The 14,692-nt window shown below is 46.5% G+C and overlaps 1 protein-coding gene and 1 non-coding gene across 2 annotated transcripts; one reads left to right on the top strand and one right to left on the bottom strand.

The window, feature by feature from the left end:
- Positions 1-471: 471 nt before the first annotated feature.
- On the bottom strand, positions 472-544 carry TRNAM-CAU (transfer RNA methionine (anticodon CAU)). Its single transcript has one exon. It is a non-coding gene; the product is annotated as a tRNA-Met (tRNA).
- Positions 545-4,945: 4,401 nt separating this feature from the next.
- FAM83A (family with sequence similarity 83 member A) lies at positions 4,946-14,279 on the top strand. The gene is made up of 4 exons (XM_035125487.2): positions 4,946-5,428; positions 7,342-7,509; positions 9,837-9,961; positions 13,493-14,279. The coding sequence occupies exons 1-4, from the start codon at positions 4,946-4,948 to the stop codon at positions 14,040-14,042; spliced, it is 1,326 nt and encodes a 441-aa protein (XP_034981378.2). The 3' UTR covers positions 14,043-14,279.
- The last annotated feature ends 413 nt before the right edge of the window (positions 14,280-14,692 follow it).

Genomic DNA, 14,692 nt, shown 5'->3' with positions numbered 1-14,692 from the left:
CATGCATAAAGCGGCTGACAAATTGCAAGAGAGGATCCTGCACATGTCTACTCGGAAGTTAACCCCATTGGGTGCAATGGCGCTTGCTCCCAGGTAAAAGAGGTGCAGAGGTGCTGCAAACTTCAATTTTAAATGCATCCTCCCTGCATCCTACATAATGAATACTTTCTGGGGAGTCCCGTTGAACTCAGTGGGATTTACTACTTCCGTGCACGTGCCCAGGACCCGGGCTGCAGGAATCCAATCCATGTGAGTTGATTAAATAAACGAGGGGGGGGGGAGTCTAAAACGGTCCAAGCAGTTTGCTGTGCGGGCGTATTTCCGCTCCTGTCGTTTGGATACCGTGCAATCTATGTCAATTTTGGTGCAGGCGACCCTAGAAAATGAAATTTGGGGGACAAAGTGCTGCAGCGAAGGCTTTCCAAGGGTTGGGTTGGTTTTTTTTAAGGGTTCAGGAAAAAATGCTCCCGTTGCCCCGTGTGAGGCTCGAACTCACGACCTTCAGATTATGAGACTGACGCGCTGCCTACTGCGCTAACGAGGCGCTCGGAGCGGTGTTTTTGCAAATCTCTATGTGAAACGGGAAAACCCTCCACGTCAGCTGAGCAATCCTGTCCTATAAGGTGGCAGGTACAGTACTGATCTTTGCAAGCTACAAAGAGGAGTGCTCTCTCCCTTCCCAGCCCAAAACCCTCTCTCCCACTGGTTTAAGATAAGATAAAATAAAATGCAAAACTAAAAAGATAGCCCTGAAATGAACAAATGCACGATGTGCAAAAGTTCTGCCAATTCCTTGCTGCTCCAAATCGTTGCTTAGCAAAACAGTTCCAGATCAGGCAGATCTGCAAAGGAGCATACCTTGTGGCTTTGTATCCGAGACCAGAAGCTGCCAGGAAGTCCACGAACCAGGACATGTTTGTCCTCCCTCCCACTGGAATCCGGAGGTAGACTGCTCCTGAGCGGGAGGCTCCATTGAGCCAAGAGTCAGAGACAACCTTCTCTTCCGCGGCTTTGCTCTTCGCCCTTTTAAAGCCAGCTACATACCTTGTGAGAATGAGCGACTTGCACCTTGTGTGGAATATTTTATTTTGCTGGTTCTGAATGCATAGTGGATGGAGCCCAGTTCTTGTAGGATATATGCAAGGGGGGGGATTCCATCTTGCTTTCAGAAGATCTCAATGATTTGCATGGCTTTAGATGTCCTTAATGTTTTAAAAGTTGAAGGGGGATGGGTAATTGCATTTTAAAATTTCGTTTTTGTTTAATCACATTTTTTTCCTGCTTTGGGAAGAAGGGGCAGGATAGAAGCTTATATTAATCCTGCTCCCCCTGCCCTATTGCAAGCCCCCAAGGCTGCCTGGCCATTAATGCATTAATACAGGAGATGAACTTTTGAAAGGCTTTTGTAGAATCTGTGGAGGACAACTCAGTGCTGGATTTAAGTATAAGCGAAACAAGCTATAGCTTAGGGCTCCACTCTCTTGGGGGCCCCAAAAAAGTTTAAAGGGGGGAAAACTGGATGTACATTTCCAAAATACAAGATAAAAAAACAAATAAAATATAACCTACATACAGCAACAGTGTTGTGTGTTGTGTAGGCACCTATGATGTAATAATAATAATAATAATAATAATAATAATAATAATAATAATAATAATAATAATAATTTATTTATTTATTTATACCCCGCCCAGCTGGCTGGTTTTCCCCAGCCACTCTGGGCAGCTTCCAACAGAAAAATAAAACACAATAATCTATTGAACATTAAAAGCCTCCCTGAACAGGGCTGCCTTCAGATGTCTTCTAAAAGTCTGGTAGCTGTTTTCCTCTTTGACATCTGTTGGGAGGGCGTTCCACAGGGCAGGCACCACCACCGAGAAGGCCCTCTGCCTAGTTCCCTGCAACTTGGCATCTTGCAACGAGGCAGGGCCGGCTCTTCGTAGACGCCCGGTGGCGCAGTGCACCATGGCGCGGGGCTGGTAAGCTGGGCGCTGGCCTGGCAAGGAGGCTTTGCCGCGCGGAAACCAATTGCACCCTGCAAGGGCGGGGCGGGCGCGCGATCTGCTCAAGACGGCCCTGCAACGAGGGAACCGCCAGAAGGCCCTCGGTGCTGGACCTCAGTGTCTGGGCAGAATGATGGAGGTGGAGACGCTCCTTCAGGTATACTGGACCGCCATTTAGGGCTTTAAAGGTAAGCACCAACACTTTGAATTGTGCTCGGAAACGTATTCGGAAATGTAAGTAATGGGCCCTGCCTGCTAGCCAGCTCCCTAAAATATCACTGGTTTGCTCATTTCTATATATAGGGTGCCTACATTCTGCATGGACTGCTTGCATGGCAACATGCGCAAATGGCTTTAGATACCTATTAGATCCATGAATTATCACATAGCATATATTCAACACAAAAAACAGTGACAATTTGGACATAAAGTATAAAGGGCCCCATTACCTTCAGTAGCTTTGGGCCTCATCAAACCTAAATCCGGTCCTGGTGACACTAATTGGAAAAGGACCACCCCCAGACCTTTGATCAGGGGAAGCGGGGTTCAAATGTGCCTGAACTCAGAGCCCTATCAGTGCTGGATAAAGGGGAAAGATTCTGAGTCAGAGCCTGTGTGGAGAGCATGTGTATAACAGGGCTGAATTTTTGTGGCTGCTGCGGTTTTGCTAACGTTAAAATTGTTTCATAGATTATCAAAGCTGTATTGATTAGTTAATATGGCATTTGCTTTAATTGTGATGTTTAGCTTGTTTTCTTAATTGCTGCTTTGTTAGCAATGTCTTACAGACTGAAATTGCTTCATTGGTGAATTATTAATTATTCTGTATTATTTATGCAGTATTGATGTTGTACTGGAACTAAGTTAGCATTGTACTATTGTCGACCCTTTCCACACATGCAACTTTTCGTTCTTCTTCAGGACAAAATTCCCTTTTCTATGCAGCTGTGGGGGAAGCATTTGCTAACAAAGCGGCCTCCTAGTCTCCCGATGTTTTTTCCCCAATAGGTTTGCAACTTTCGAAGCATTTTTATGTATTTATCACAGACAAAGCCTCTGGGCTTTCCTTCAACAGCTGCATCACAGACAGCAATTGAACAGGCAAAGCATTTCCACCCCTGCCTTTCCATGCTGGGAAAATATTTCGCATTTGAATATTTGCCTTTCAAGCTCCTCTTAGGTGTAGGAAGGGGGGGGGGCACACCTAGAAATTCATATCTACTTACGGCTTTTCACTGATGAGCAATGCATGATAATACAGCCTGCATAATACAAGAGCATCTAGCAATTTTAAAAGACCAAACAAAAAAAGGCCCCAGTAATTTAGGCATATGTCATACATTTTCACGTTTCAGCTGGTCTGATACGAGCCGACAGGCCGCTATTTACCCGTCCAGTTAATGATGCCAAATGACTCTCTCCTGTGTAATTACCCTTAGCAGGTTGCTGGCTAATTGCTTTTTTGTTGTTCCTGATGCAGTTGCAAGCAGATGTTGAGGGCAAAACTGTGGTTCGTTAATGTCAAGTTAACCAACTGGACCTTAAAGGCTGGTGCATGATTGAAAATGGCAGGGAAGGGAATCTTCGTTTATTGCTCCTCGCATACACTTCTGCACTGGGACTTTCTGCTCAACTGTTTACCGCAGGCTGTAATGATTAGAATGGCCAAATGCCTTTCCTTTTTAAAACTGGCCTGCTCAACTTGTGACCCAACAAGCCCAGCACAGTCCACCCCCGTGTTGCTATTAATTACAATAACAATAACCTACTGACGTATGTTAAACATAAATGCTCTTCATTAGAGAACAGACACGTTTTCCTATAGTTTATCCCTCCATGTGGTATAACCTTTTTTAAAAAAAAATAAATCAAACCAGATCCCCTGTAACCTTAATACCAAGCTTTTATGCAGACATGGGTATGCATGGAATAAACTTGCAACTTTCGATGATTTAGTCTGGCCATCCCCAAACTGGTGTCCTCCATATATTTTGGAAGACATAGCTGTTGGATCCCTGGCAATTGGTTTTGCTGACTGAGCCAGGCATCCGCAAACTCAGCCCCCCAGCTGTTTTGGGACTACAATTCCCATCATCCCTGACCACTGGTCCTGTTAGCTAGGGATGATGGGAGTTGTAGTCCAAAAACAGCTGGAGGGCCGAGTATGGGGATGCCTGGTCACTAAGCTGTTATGGTCCAACACATTTGAAGAGCACCTGTTTGGCAAAGGCTGGATGAATCGAGAAGGTAGTGAGTGGTCTTCGAACTTTTGCTTTTCAGGAAACAAGTTTCCACATCTCTGGGTGATGCTCTAGCTGTGGACACCTTGCCAGGGAGCTGGACTAAATATGACCTGCACCCCACCTCTTTAAATCTGTAGGTGTCTGTCAAGCCTGAGCTATTCCAATGTTATTCAGAAATGCTTCTTCTGCTTTCGCCTGAGCTCTGCCTTGCCTTGCCTGACTGGATGACAGGAGAAAAGGAAATCAGATGATGAAATCAAAATTGGATAATGAGCATCTGGTGGTGGGTTTGCCCCCCCTTTCTTTCTTGGTCCACCCACTTTCTTGGGCCCCGAGGAGAAGGTGTAGCTTTCTCAGATGAGCAAACTCATCAGCTTGGGACACCTGGAGCATAATTGTTACCGAAGTGCGTCTGCTAAGCTTGCTCGACTTCTTCTCTTTAGAGAAACACCCGCACTGTGGAATCAAGAAGAGAGATGGTTAGGACAATTCCCCTTAGGCACTGGCGGTTTGTGTGTTTCTTCGCTAACAAATTATGCTTTTAACAAAAGAGAGTTTGCAGCACGGGACCTCCAGGTGTTGGAGGTGGGACCCTACGCAGCTCGCAAGCGGTGTGTTGTTGCTTGCCTAAGCCAGTACCACGCCAGGCCAGGCCGGATCCAGCCCTCTGTTCGAGCGCATGGGCCTGGTGAAGAATCATGAATCGGTCAAGACACATGGGCAAGATTCGGAGGCGGCTGGAGGACGTCAAAAACTGGTCCTTCCGGCTGGCGAAACTGGATTTCAGTCACAACGAAAGTGTCCGGCTGGCCACGGACGCCCTCTTGGATGGCGGGCTCCAGTCTTATCTCAAGGCTTTGGACGAAGAAGGAGAAGTGGACTTCTTGTCCACAGTGGAAGCTCAGTACATCAAGAGGAACGCAAGGGAGCCTTACTACGCCAGCGACACGCACCCCGATGGCGAAGCCGGGCCGAGGCAGAATAATGACGCCAGGTCTCTCCAGTCAGGGACATACTTCCCTCTCGTCTCGGAGAACAGCGAACCGGCTCTTCTCCACACGTGGAGTGCGTCCGAGAAGCCATACCTGAAGGAGAAGTCCAGCGCCACGGTGTATTTCCAGACGGATAAGAACAGCAATATCCGGGACCTCATACGCCGCTGCATCAACAAGACCAGTCAGGTATGGCGGATGGGATTTGGGTGGGCAAATGGGCAAGCTTGAATGCGCAGGCAGGCTAGGCCTGGAGAGGCAAGGCTCAAGAGCTGTGGTGTGTCAGGCAAGGAGACCCGGGTTCAAAAGCACACTCAGAAGTGAAGCTCATTGAGTGACCTTGGGCCAGTCACCAACTCTTAAGCCCAAGCTGTCTCTTATAAGGTTGTTGGGAAGATGATATGGAGAAAGGGAGAGCCAGGTACACCATCTCGGGAAAGGTGGGATAGGAATACAATAATAAAACATTAAATGAGCCAAACTCAATAATAATAAATAAGCCAGAAGCTGTGTCAGAGTCCAGAGCTATTGTATGGTTTCTGATGTGGTGAGAAGGACAGCAGATAGCACAGTCGACAGAACATGAGACTCTTAATCTCAGGGCTGTGGGTTTGAGCCCCATGTTGGGCGAAAGATTCCTGCATTGCAGGGGGTTGGACTAGATGACCCTCTGGGTCCCTTCCAACTCTACAATTGATTCATGATTGTATGATTTTATGAGTTTGACGTGTCAGCAGCACAGTGGACGTTGTACCCTCTGCAATGCCGCAGGTCATTTGGGATACAGGAAGAACCTTAAACTGAATCATTGTCTACACTGACGGGCAGCAGCTCTCCAGGGTTCAAGGGAGCTGTACCTAGAGATGTTGGGGGTTGAATTTGGGACCTTCGGCTGCAAGGCAGATGTTCTACCTCTGAAGTACGGTGTGCTCCGTTTGCATGGAAGCAGCGAAGTCCCCATCCTTTCCTGCCTAATATGTGGATGGGGGGACGATAATCTTTGAGAGAATCTTGCTTTCAGATTTATGGTTATCTCCTCTTACATTTTAACCTGAATGAATGCAGAGCTTCCTTTCGGCAGGGAAGGACCTGGTGCTTGCCTTTTCAGGAGCTAGCTAGAAAGACGGTGGGGAGAGCATTCTCTACAGCATTTTGCAAGGATTCCCCGGAGGTGGTCATTTGCAGAGAATACACACGATATCTTTGAAGCACATCTGGAGCACGTTATTTCCGTCCAATAATTATGGGAGCTGTAGATCACATCACAGAGTTACAGCTCCCAGAAGACCCTACAGTGCCCAGAATGTGCTTTATGATACCCATTCAAGCCATGGGTCTTGGTTTCGTGTGCTTCTTTGAGTTTACTGTGGCACCCATACGGATTGAAAAAGAGCGGGGCGATCCTTTGCCATCTCTGGCCTCTGCGGTTTAAGCAGAACGCTATCCACAGGCACTTGGACTTACAGTATTGACCTACTTTGCAGGGTTGCTGGGAGGATGGCTGAGTTAAAGCTTGCTTCGAACACTCGGCAAGTTCTGAATAAATACAGTGGTACCTTGGTTCTCAAATGTCTTGGTACTCAAACAACTTGGAACCCAAACACTGCAAACCCGGAAATAAGTGTTCCATGTTGCGAACTTTTTTTGGAAGCCAAATGTGCTCCATTTTGAGGGTTACGCTTCCGATTTGAGTACTACACTTCCATTTTGAGTGTTATGCTGAAGTCTGTCTGTTTTTGCTATTTTTTTTGCATTTTTTTGGCTCTTTTTTGTGTGCATGTGGGGAACCCAGTTCAGCTACTGATTGATTGATTGATTGACTGCAGTGCATTGCTTATTGCTTTCATTTTATGTATCAATGGTCTTGTTAGATAGTAAAATTCATTTTGCATTACTTTCTATGGGAAAGCGTGCCTTGGCTTTGGAACACTTTGGTTTTGGAACGGACTTCCGGAATGGATTAAGTTTGAGAACCAAGGTACCACTGTACTGCCATCGGTCTGCTTGGCAGGTACGACGTTCCCAGGTCCTCATAGTGTATTTTGGCTTGGCCTTCATCTGCCTCCCTTCCTTCCTCCTTCTGGACCCCATCCCGATCCCAGGTACTGGCTATCCTGATGGATGTGTTCACTGACACCGAGATATTCTGCGATGTCTTGGAAGCTGCAAACAAGCGGAGGGTGTTTGTCTATCTGCTACTCGACCACAGCAACCTAAAGCTCTTCACCGAAATGTGCGACAAGCTCCATGTGGCCGAGGGTCACTTCAAGGTACTACCGGTATTGCAGTCTCTTGTCCGTCCTCCTCTCTAAACCCCAACCAGCTTGAACCAAAACACAGCAATACAAAGGTTGTTTTGGTGTATGTTTGTTGTCTTGGCTTAGCTTGTTTTAAGTAAAAGAGTGGGGGGAAATCTCGTCCTCATCATTTTCTGATGGCCGCCAGCTTAGATGTCTTTAAAAGAGGACTTGTTTTGCTCCAATTCATGGAGAATCACTGCAGATCCGCATCATGCTTTTAAAAGCACTTTGAACACAAGTTTAAAGCCAAATAATCCTGGGAACCACAGTTTTCCCCTCGCGGAACTACAGTTCCCAGCACCCTTAACAAACTGCAGTTCCCAGGATTCTCTGGGGGTTGCCATGTGCTGGCAAACATTTCTGACAGTAAGAGCTGTTTGACAGTCGAATGGACTCCCTCGGTAGGTTGTGGGCTCTCCTTCATTGGAGGTTTTTTAACGGAGGTTGGATACTTTGTTTGAGATTCCTGCATTGGAGGGGGTTGGACTAGATGATCCTCGAGGTCCTTCTGATTCTGCAATCCTATGTGCTTTAAAGGCGTGGTGGAGATCTGCCCTAAGACTATCGGTGGCTGCCAACCCTGGTGGCTTTGTTCTACCTCTGCTGTCAGGGACAGTACACTTCTTGGAGGTGTACTCTCCAAAAACAAAGTCCTGCCTTATCCTGGTTCTGTTTCCTCCAGAAACCAACTTTAAAACAGAACTATGCTATCCAAGCTAGTGCCCATCAGCCAGTAATGAGACAGTACACTTCTGATCACCAGCTGATGGAAACCACAGGAGGGGAGAATGCTCTTGAGCTCAGATTCCTGCTTGTGGGCTTCCTCTGGGTATCTGGTTGTAGTTAAGGCCAGTCCTATATGTGGCCAATTCAAGGTAGCAGATACTTTTGATGGGATCATCACAACGCTGGATAATCTTCCTTTGGCTCAAGGGATACGGTTCACCCTTAACCAGCCCTTGGGGCTGGAGGAACGTACCCACAGTGGGTGTGACCAAAAAGCAGGTGTGGACCCCTTGGACCTTTGCACAAAACAGGACATGCAACTGCCCAAATCAACAGCTGCTCATCGAACGACCCATCTGCTGACTAGGGAGGGGGCAATTAAGATACACCCCCCCCAGTTTTTGGACCGTTGGCACAATTGCTGGGTTAGGTAGGCCTTAGGAGTAAACCACACCTGGATTAAAGGATGGCAAACCGTCAGCTCTTGGGGTTGTCTGTTTTTGTAGGAGCAAGGAGATAATATGTCAGGGGATTTAAGTAGTGAATAGATCAAGCCCTAAAATCTGCATCAACAACATTTTGTAACCCTGGTTTCTAATTGTGCTTAATGTGGGGAGGAAACAAACCCTTGAAGAGGAGCTTGGAAAGCAGATCGATGGGAGAGAGCAATAGATGAGGTCAAGTGCATACTTAACTTAATAATAATAATAATAATAATAATAATAATAATAATAATAATAATTTTTTATTTATACCCCGCCCTACCCAATGAGAGCCAGGCTCAGGGCAGCTGACATCAATAAAATTACAATAAAACGTAAAAGAAAGAAAAACAATTGATTATAATGCAGATTAAAATACAATTTAGATTTAAAAATACAATTTAGATTTATGGCAGAAGTGGGGCGTACGGAGAGCTTTCTAGCCTGCAACCGTCAAGCTTCATATGGGATGCTTGTGTACCTTATATTACAAACCCATCGTATGTGTGCTGAAAGCCTGGGATGACCCGGCGTTTTGCTGCAGATCCCACTTGAAGGATAAAGCGCCAGGAGCTGGAATTTCACCTTCATACACCTGAAGGAACGTCGGATTTGTCGGGGAGATGGACGGTAGTGAGGTAGCAGAGGCAACTAGGAAAGCAACTTGGAAAATATCTGAGGGGCTCCACATACTTTCATAATCCTCTGGCTGGAATGGGGCAGGTTTCTAGTGGAACTCAGAAGTGCATCAGAATACAAGTGGTATTATTTACAAGTATCTATACACAATAAATGATGGGAAACAATTAATAACAGCTTCCAGAGAAACAGACACGCTAGTCCTTTTGCAGCAAAACCAATCAAGAATCTTGTGGCACCTTAACAATTTTTTTTAAAAAAAATGCATAAGCTTTTGTGGACTTTAGTCTGATTCATGAGATGCACGATAACCATCAATATTTATATGTCAATATTTTCCTCCAAGGAGCTGATGGCTTTGCGTCATTTTAACCACGCAACCACCCAGTGTGTGGTAGATCAGGCCGAGAGATTGTGACTAACTTGTAGCATTCTTTGATAACTTCCCAGAATATTTCCGTGCGGAGCGTCACAGGGGAGGTTTACTGTGCCAAATCGGGCCGAAAATTCTCCGGGCAAATCCAAGAAAAATTCATCATCTCAGACTGGAGATACGTTCTGTCTGGATCGTACAGGTAAGCTCACCTGCGACAGCCATTCACTCCATTGCAAGAGGGTTGTGCTCACAGCTGTCTTCTGTGCTGAAGCTTGTAGGAAAGAATAACTTGACAGTTCATTTGTGCCGCTTGGCTGGCGAGAGGAAGAATTCAAGCAGATGAGCAGCAGCAACTGCTTCCAAGCTACTGCACCTCCCTTGCTGCTATATACATTTAAAAAATATTCTATGTGACTATATTACAAGCATATCTCTAATAAACATTATCTTAGTAGGCTGCCAAATGCACAGGTTGGTCTGAGTGCTTCTGCTTATTAGGGTTGCCAACTTACTAAAATCATGTTTGAAGTACTCTTTCTCAAGCTCTGGGAGGAAGACCTTTCATTGCCTACAGACAGCCACCCAATCTTAAACAACTCCTCACCCACAATAATACAACCACAACAGACTTAACATGGACACTGGTACCAGAGCCTGCAATAAACCCAGATGCCAACTTTGCTGCCACATACACCCGGACAACACCATTACTGGCCCCAACAACATCCAAACATACCATCTCAGGACTATTTAATTGCTCATCTTCTAACATTGTGTATGCCATCAAATGCCAACAGTGCCCTTCAGCTCTCTATATTGGACAAACAGGCCAAACCCTACGCCAAATGATAAGGTAAAGGTAAAGGGACCCCTGACCATTAGGTCCAGTCGTGACCGACTCTGGGGTTGCGCGCTCATCTCGCAGTATTGGCCGAGGGAGCCGGCGTATAGCTTCCAGGTCATGTGGCCAGCATGACTAAGCCGCTTCTGGCAAACCAGAGCAGCACATGGAAACGCCGTTTACCTTCCCGCTGTAGCGGTTCCTATTTATCTACTTGCATTTTGACGTGCTTTCGAACTGCTAGGTTGGCAGGAGCTGGGACCAAGCAACGGGAGCTCACCCCGTCACAGGGATTCGAACCGCCGACCTTCTGATCAGCAAGCCCTAGGCTCAGTGGTTTAACCACAGCGCCACCTGGGTCCCCACGCCAAATGATAAATGGACATAAATCTGACATCAGGAATCACAAGCCAGAGAAACCAGTAGTAGGAGAACACTTCAATCTCCCAGGACATTCTATACAAGATCTCAAAGTAGCTGTCTTATCGCAAAAGAATTTCAGAAATAGACTGGAAAGAGAAGTTGCTGAATTGCAACTTATTACCAAACTTAAAACCATGGAGAGACGTGGTCGGTCTGAATAGACACATTGGATTCTTATCTCATTATACATGATAAAGCTATTTTTAGCCATCTCACCCCTTGCTTTTTCCTGTAAGACCAATTGCAGTCATTAACAGTCGTCCACAGGTTTACCACATCTATCAGTCAATCACCCATTCCCACCACCCTTCTGAGTAATACCCCTCCCCACCCTCTCACTATATATAAGGGTCTGGTGACTTCTGTTTCAGAGAATCTGAAGAAGTGTGCATGCACACGAAAGCTCATACCAATGACAAACTCAGTTGGTCTCTAAGGTGCTACTGGGAGGAATTTTTTTATTTTGTTTCGACTACGGCAGACCAACACGGCTACCTACCTGTAACAAGGACAGCAACAGTTTTCAGTCCGCTTCGTGGGCAACCTTTCAGGAGAGCACCCCCCCCCCAAAAAAAGCATATGCTGTATTAAACAAGTAGCCCCATCATATTCCTAAATGCATACTTGAAGCAACAGCACAAATAGAGTTTAACATCATGCAGTATTAAATCCGAACAGTTAACTCAATGTTCAGACAAACTTCATACAGGTGTAATTATTTGTGCCTGAACTTTTGCAATCAGTGCTCTTTTGGGGTAAAATAATAAAAATGCAGCGCTAGTACACATATATTGATGGGGGGAAATAGAGGTACCAGTGAGCACTGATAATAATAATAATAATAATATTAATAATAATAATCCCTGCTTGCGATCATAGGGTATTGAGGAGCGTGACTTAGAGGTGTACTCTCCAAAACGAAGTCCTGCCTTGTGCTGGTTCTTCTTTTCCCTAGAAACCAGCTTTAAACAGAACTATGCTAGCTCTGGGCTAGAAGCGATCTTCACACCCAATTAATTTCCTTACAAACACACACAAATGCATGTGCCTCGTCATGACATTGATATGCGGCATTAAGCAATATCTGGCACACCTGCCTGTGTTTTAGCTATGCAAAGCTAAATTATGCAGAAACCTAAAATCTCCCCTCAAGCCCCCAAACGATGCCTGTTGAAAAACAGCTGGTGACAGTAAAAAAAAAACAAAAAAATAAGCTGAAATCAGGATTCTTCTCCTTTGGTTAAAAATGGGCAGAGCCGGTTAGGGGATGGGAAGCAAGCGGAAAAACCCTCCAGCTCTTGGGGAGATTCCAGATCTCTTACAATTCTAGCCAGTTTTACTTGCAGAGGGGTAAAAAAAGCAACATCTATAAACCCATGCAAGCCATTTCCCACCCAGTTGCTCAGTAAGAAGAAAACCTGGACACTTGGCACTTCTTTAGTCTAGTAAAATTGCAAATCAAAACACTTTTTCTTATATAGCCTGGGCTAGCTCAACCGGTAGAGCACAAGACTCTTGATCTCAGGGCCGTGGGTTCGAGCCCCACCTTGGGCAAAAGATTCCTGCATTTCAGGGGGTTGGACTGGATGACCCTTGTGGTCCCTCCCAAATCTACGAGTCTATGACTTGACCGGTTTCCTGCAGGCATCTGGTTGGCCACAGTAAGAGTAGGATGCTGAACTAGATGGGCTTACGTTCTTAAGAGAGCCAGTGTGGTGTAGTGGTTAAGAGTGGTAGACTTGTAATCTGGGGAACCGGGTTCGCGTCTCCACTCCTCTACATGCAGTTGCTGGGTGACCTTGGGCTAGTCACACTTCTCTGAAGTCTCTCAGCCTCACTCACCTCAGTGTTGTGGGGGAGGAAGGGAAAAAGGAGATTGGTAGCTGCTTTGAGACTCCTTCGGGTAGTGATAAAGTGGATTTATCAAATCCAAACTCTTCTTCTTCTCTTCTTAAGTCCACACCAGTCCCTTGAGTTATGTGTAGAAGAGGCTATGTATTGGTGCAGACATTTAAAGCCCTAAACGGCCCCGACCCAGTATACCTGAAGGAGCGTATCCACCCCCATCATTCAGCCCAGACACTGAGGTCCAGCTCCAAGGGCCTTCTGGCAGTTCCCTCACTGTGAAAAGTGAGGTTACAGGGAACTAGACAGAGGGCCTTCTTGGTAGTGGCGCCCACCCTGTGGAACACCCTCCCATCAGATGTCAAGGAAATAAACAACTACCTGGCTTTTAGAAGACATCTGAAGACAGCCCAGTTTAGGGAAGTTTTTATTTTTTTATGTTTTTTTATGTTTTTAATATTCTGTTGGGAGCTGTCCAGAGTGGCTGGGGAAACCCAGCCAGACGAGCGGGGTATAAATAATAATGATTATTACTATGCCTTTCCAAGTTGTTAACCTGGATATTTCCCCCATCTTTCCCCCACTTTGCACCCAACCACCCACCTCCTCTTGCCTCCCAAGCTTCACGTGGTTGTGTGGCCAAGTCCACCGCAACTTCCTCTCCAAGTTCACGGGCCAAGTGGTGGAGCTTTTTGACGAGGAGTTCCGGCACCTCTACGCCCTATCCAAGCCTGTGGCCGGGTTGAGGCCTCCGCCGCACACGTCTCTCTTCCTGCTCAACAAGAGCACGGCAGCCACCCAAGGCAGCCTCACCAACAGCAGCAACCAGGGCAGCCTCCGCACCCCGTCAGACCCCTTCAGCTGCCCGTCGAACCACAGCGGCTCACGAAACAGGCAACCACCCAAGGCTCCCGTCCGCAGCAGCCACCCGGCGTCGCCGTCACCTCTCAGCAGGGTCCACTCTTTCCACGGTTACACCACCTACATGACCCCGCCGCCAAACGGCATCCAGGTCAACTACTACCACCGGCAATACATCAACGACTCGCCGGCGGTCCTTTACAACAAAGTCAACATCTACAGGCCTATGAGGATGAGGCAAGAGGATGTCAAGAGGGCACAGATGAACCCAGTCTGGAGGTGCCTTCACAACGCCAACCTGATTGGATGACTGGGGCCAGGGGTTTGCTGTCTTTTCATTGCGATGAGCGGGAATGGCTTGAGTACGGTGAGACAGTAGCCCAAATGTGTGACCCGGTTGCTCTTTCCGCAGGTTGAGAATCTCAGTTGTCTTTTTTTTTTTTAAGCTGAAAAGTGATAATCCTCAGGGTGGCTAAGCACCATGAGAAAACACCACAGCATTGCATTAGATGCATTAGAAATGGAAATGGGTGTGTGTGTGTGTGAATAAAAATTATCCTAAAAGTATACAGTGGTACCTCGATTCTCAAACATCTTCATTGACGAATGTTTCGGAACCTGAACACTGAAAACCCCAGAAGTAAATGCTTCTGTTTTTGAACATGCCTCAGAAGTCGAACGGCTTCCGCTGCGTGTTTTTTCAGTTTTCTCAATTGAATTTGTAGACAGCTCTTTGCGCCTCAGTTTCCGAACATTTCAGAACTCGAACGGTCTTCCAGAATCATAGAGTTGGAAGAGACCACAAGGGCCATCCAGTCCAGCCCCCTGCCAAGCAGGAAACACCATCAAAACATTCCTGACAGATGGCTGTCAAGCCTCCACTTAAAGACCTCCAAAGGAGGAGACTCCACCACACTCCTTGGCAGCAAATTCCACTGCCGAACAGCTCTTACTGTCAGG

Source organism: Zootoca vivipara, chromosome 8 (genome assembly GCF_963506605.1).
Source record: "Zootoca vivipara chromosome 8, rZooViv1.1, whole genome shotgun sequence".
NCBI classification, from domain to species: Eukaryota; Metazoa; Chordata; class Lepidosauria; order Squamata; family Lacertidae; genus Zootoca; species Zootoca vivipara.
The sequence above is the reverse complement of the archived record's forward strand: the minus strand, read 5'-3'. Positions and strand labels throughout refer to the sequence as shown.

What these genes read in the sequence shown, in the direction of transcription:
- FAM83A (XM_035125487.2), top strand. Translation starts at nt 4,946, where the DNA reads ATGAATCGGTCAAGACACATGGGCAAGATTCGGAGGCGGCTGGAGGAC. An exon ending in GCATCAACAAGACCAGTCAG is followed by an intron (nt 5,429 to 7,341) that starts GTATGGCGGATG and finishes TCCCGATCCCAG; the next exon opens with GTACTGGCTATCCTGATGGA. An exon ending in GTTCTGTCTGGATCGTACAG is followed by an intron (nt 9,962 to 13,492) that starts GTAAGCTCACCT and finishes TTGCCTCCCAAG; the next exon opens with CTTCACGTGGTTGTGTGGCC.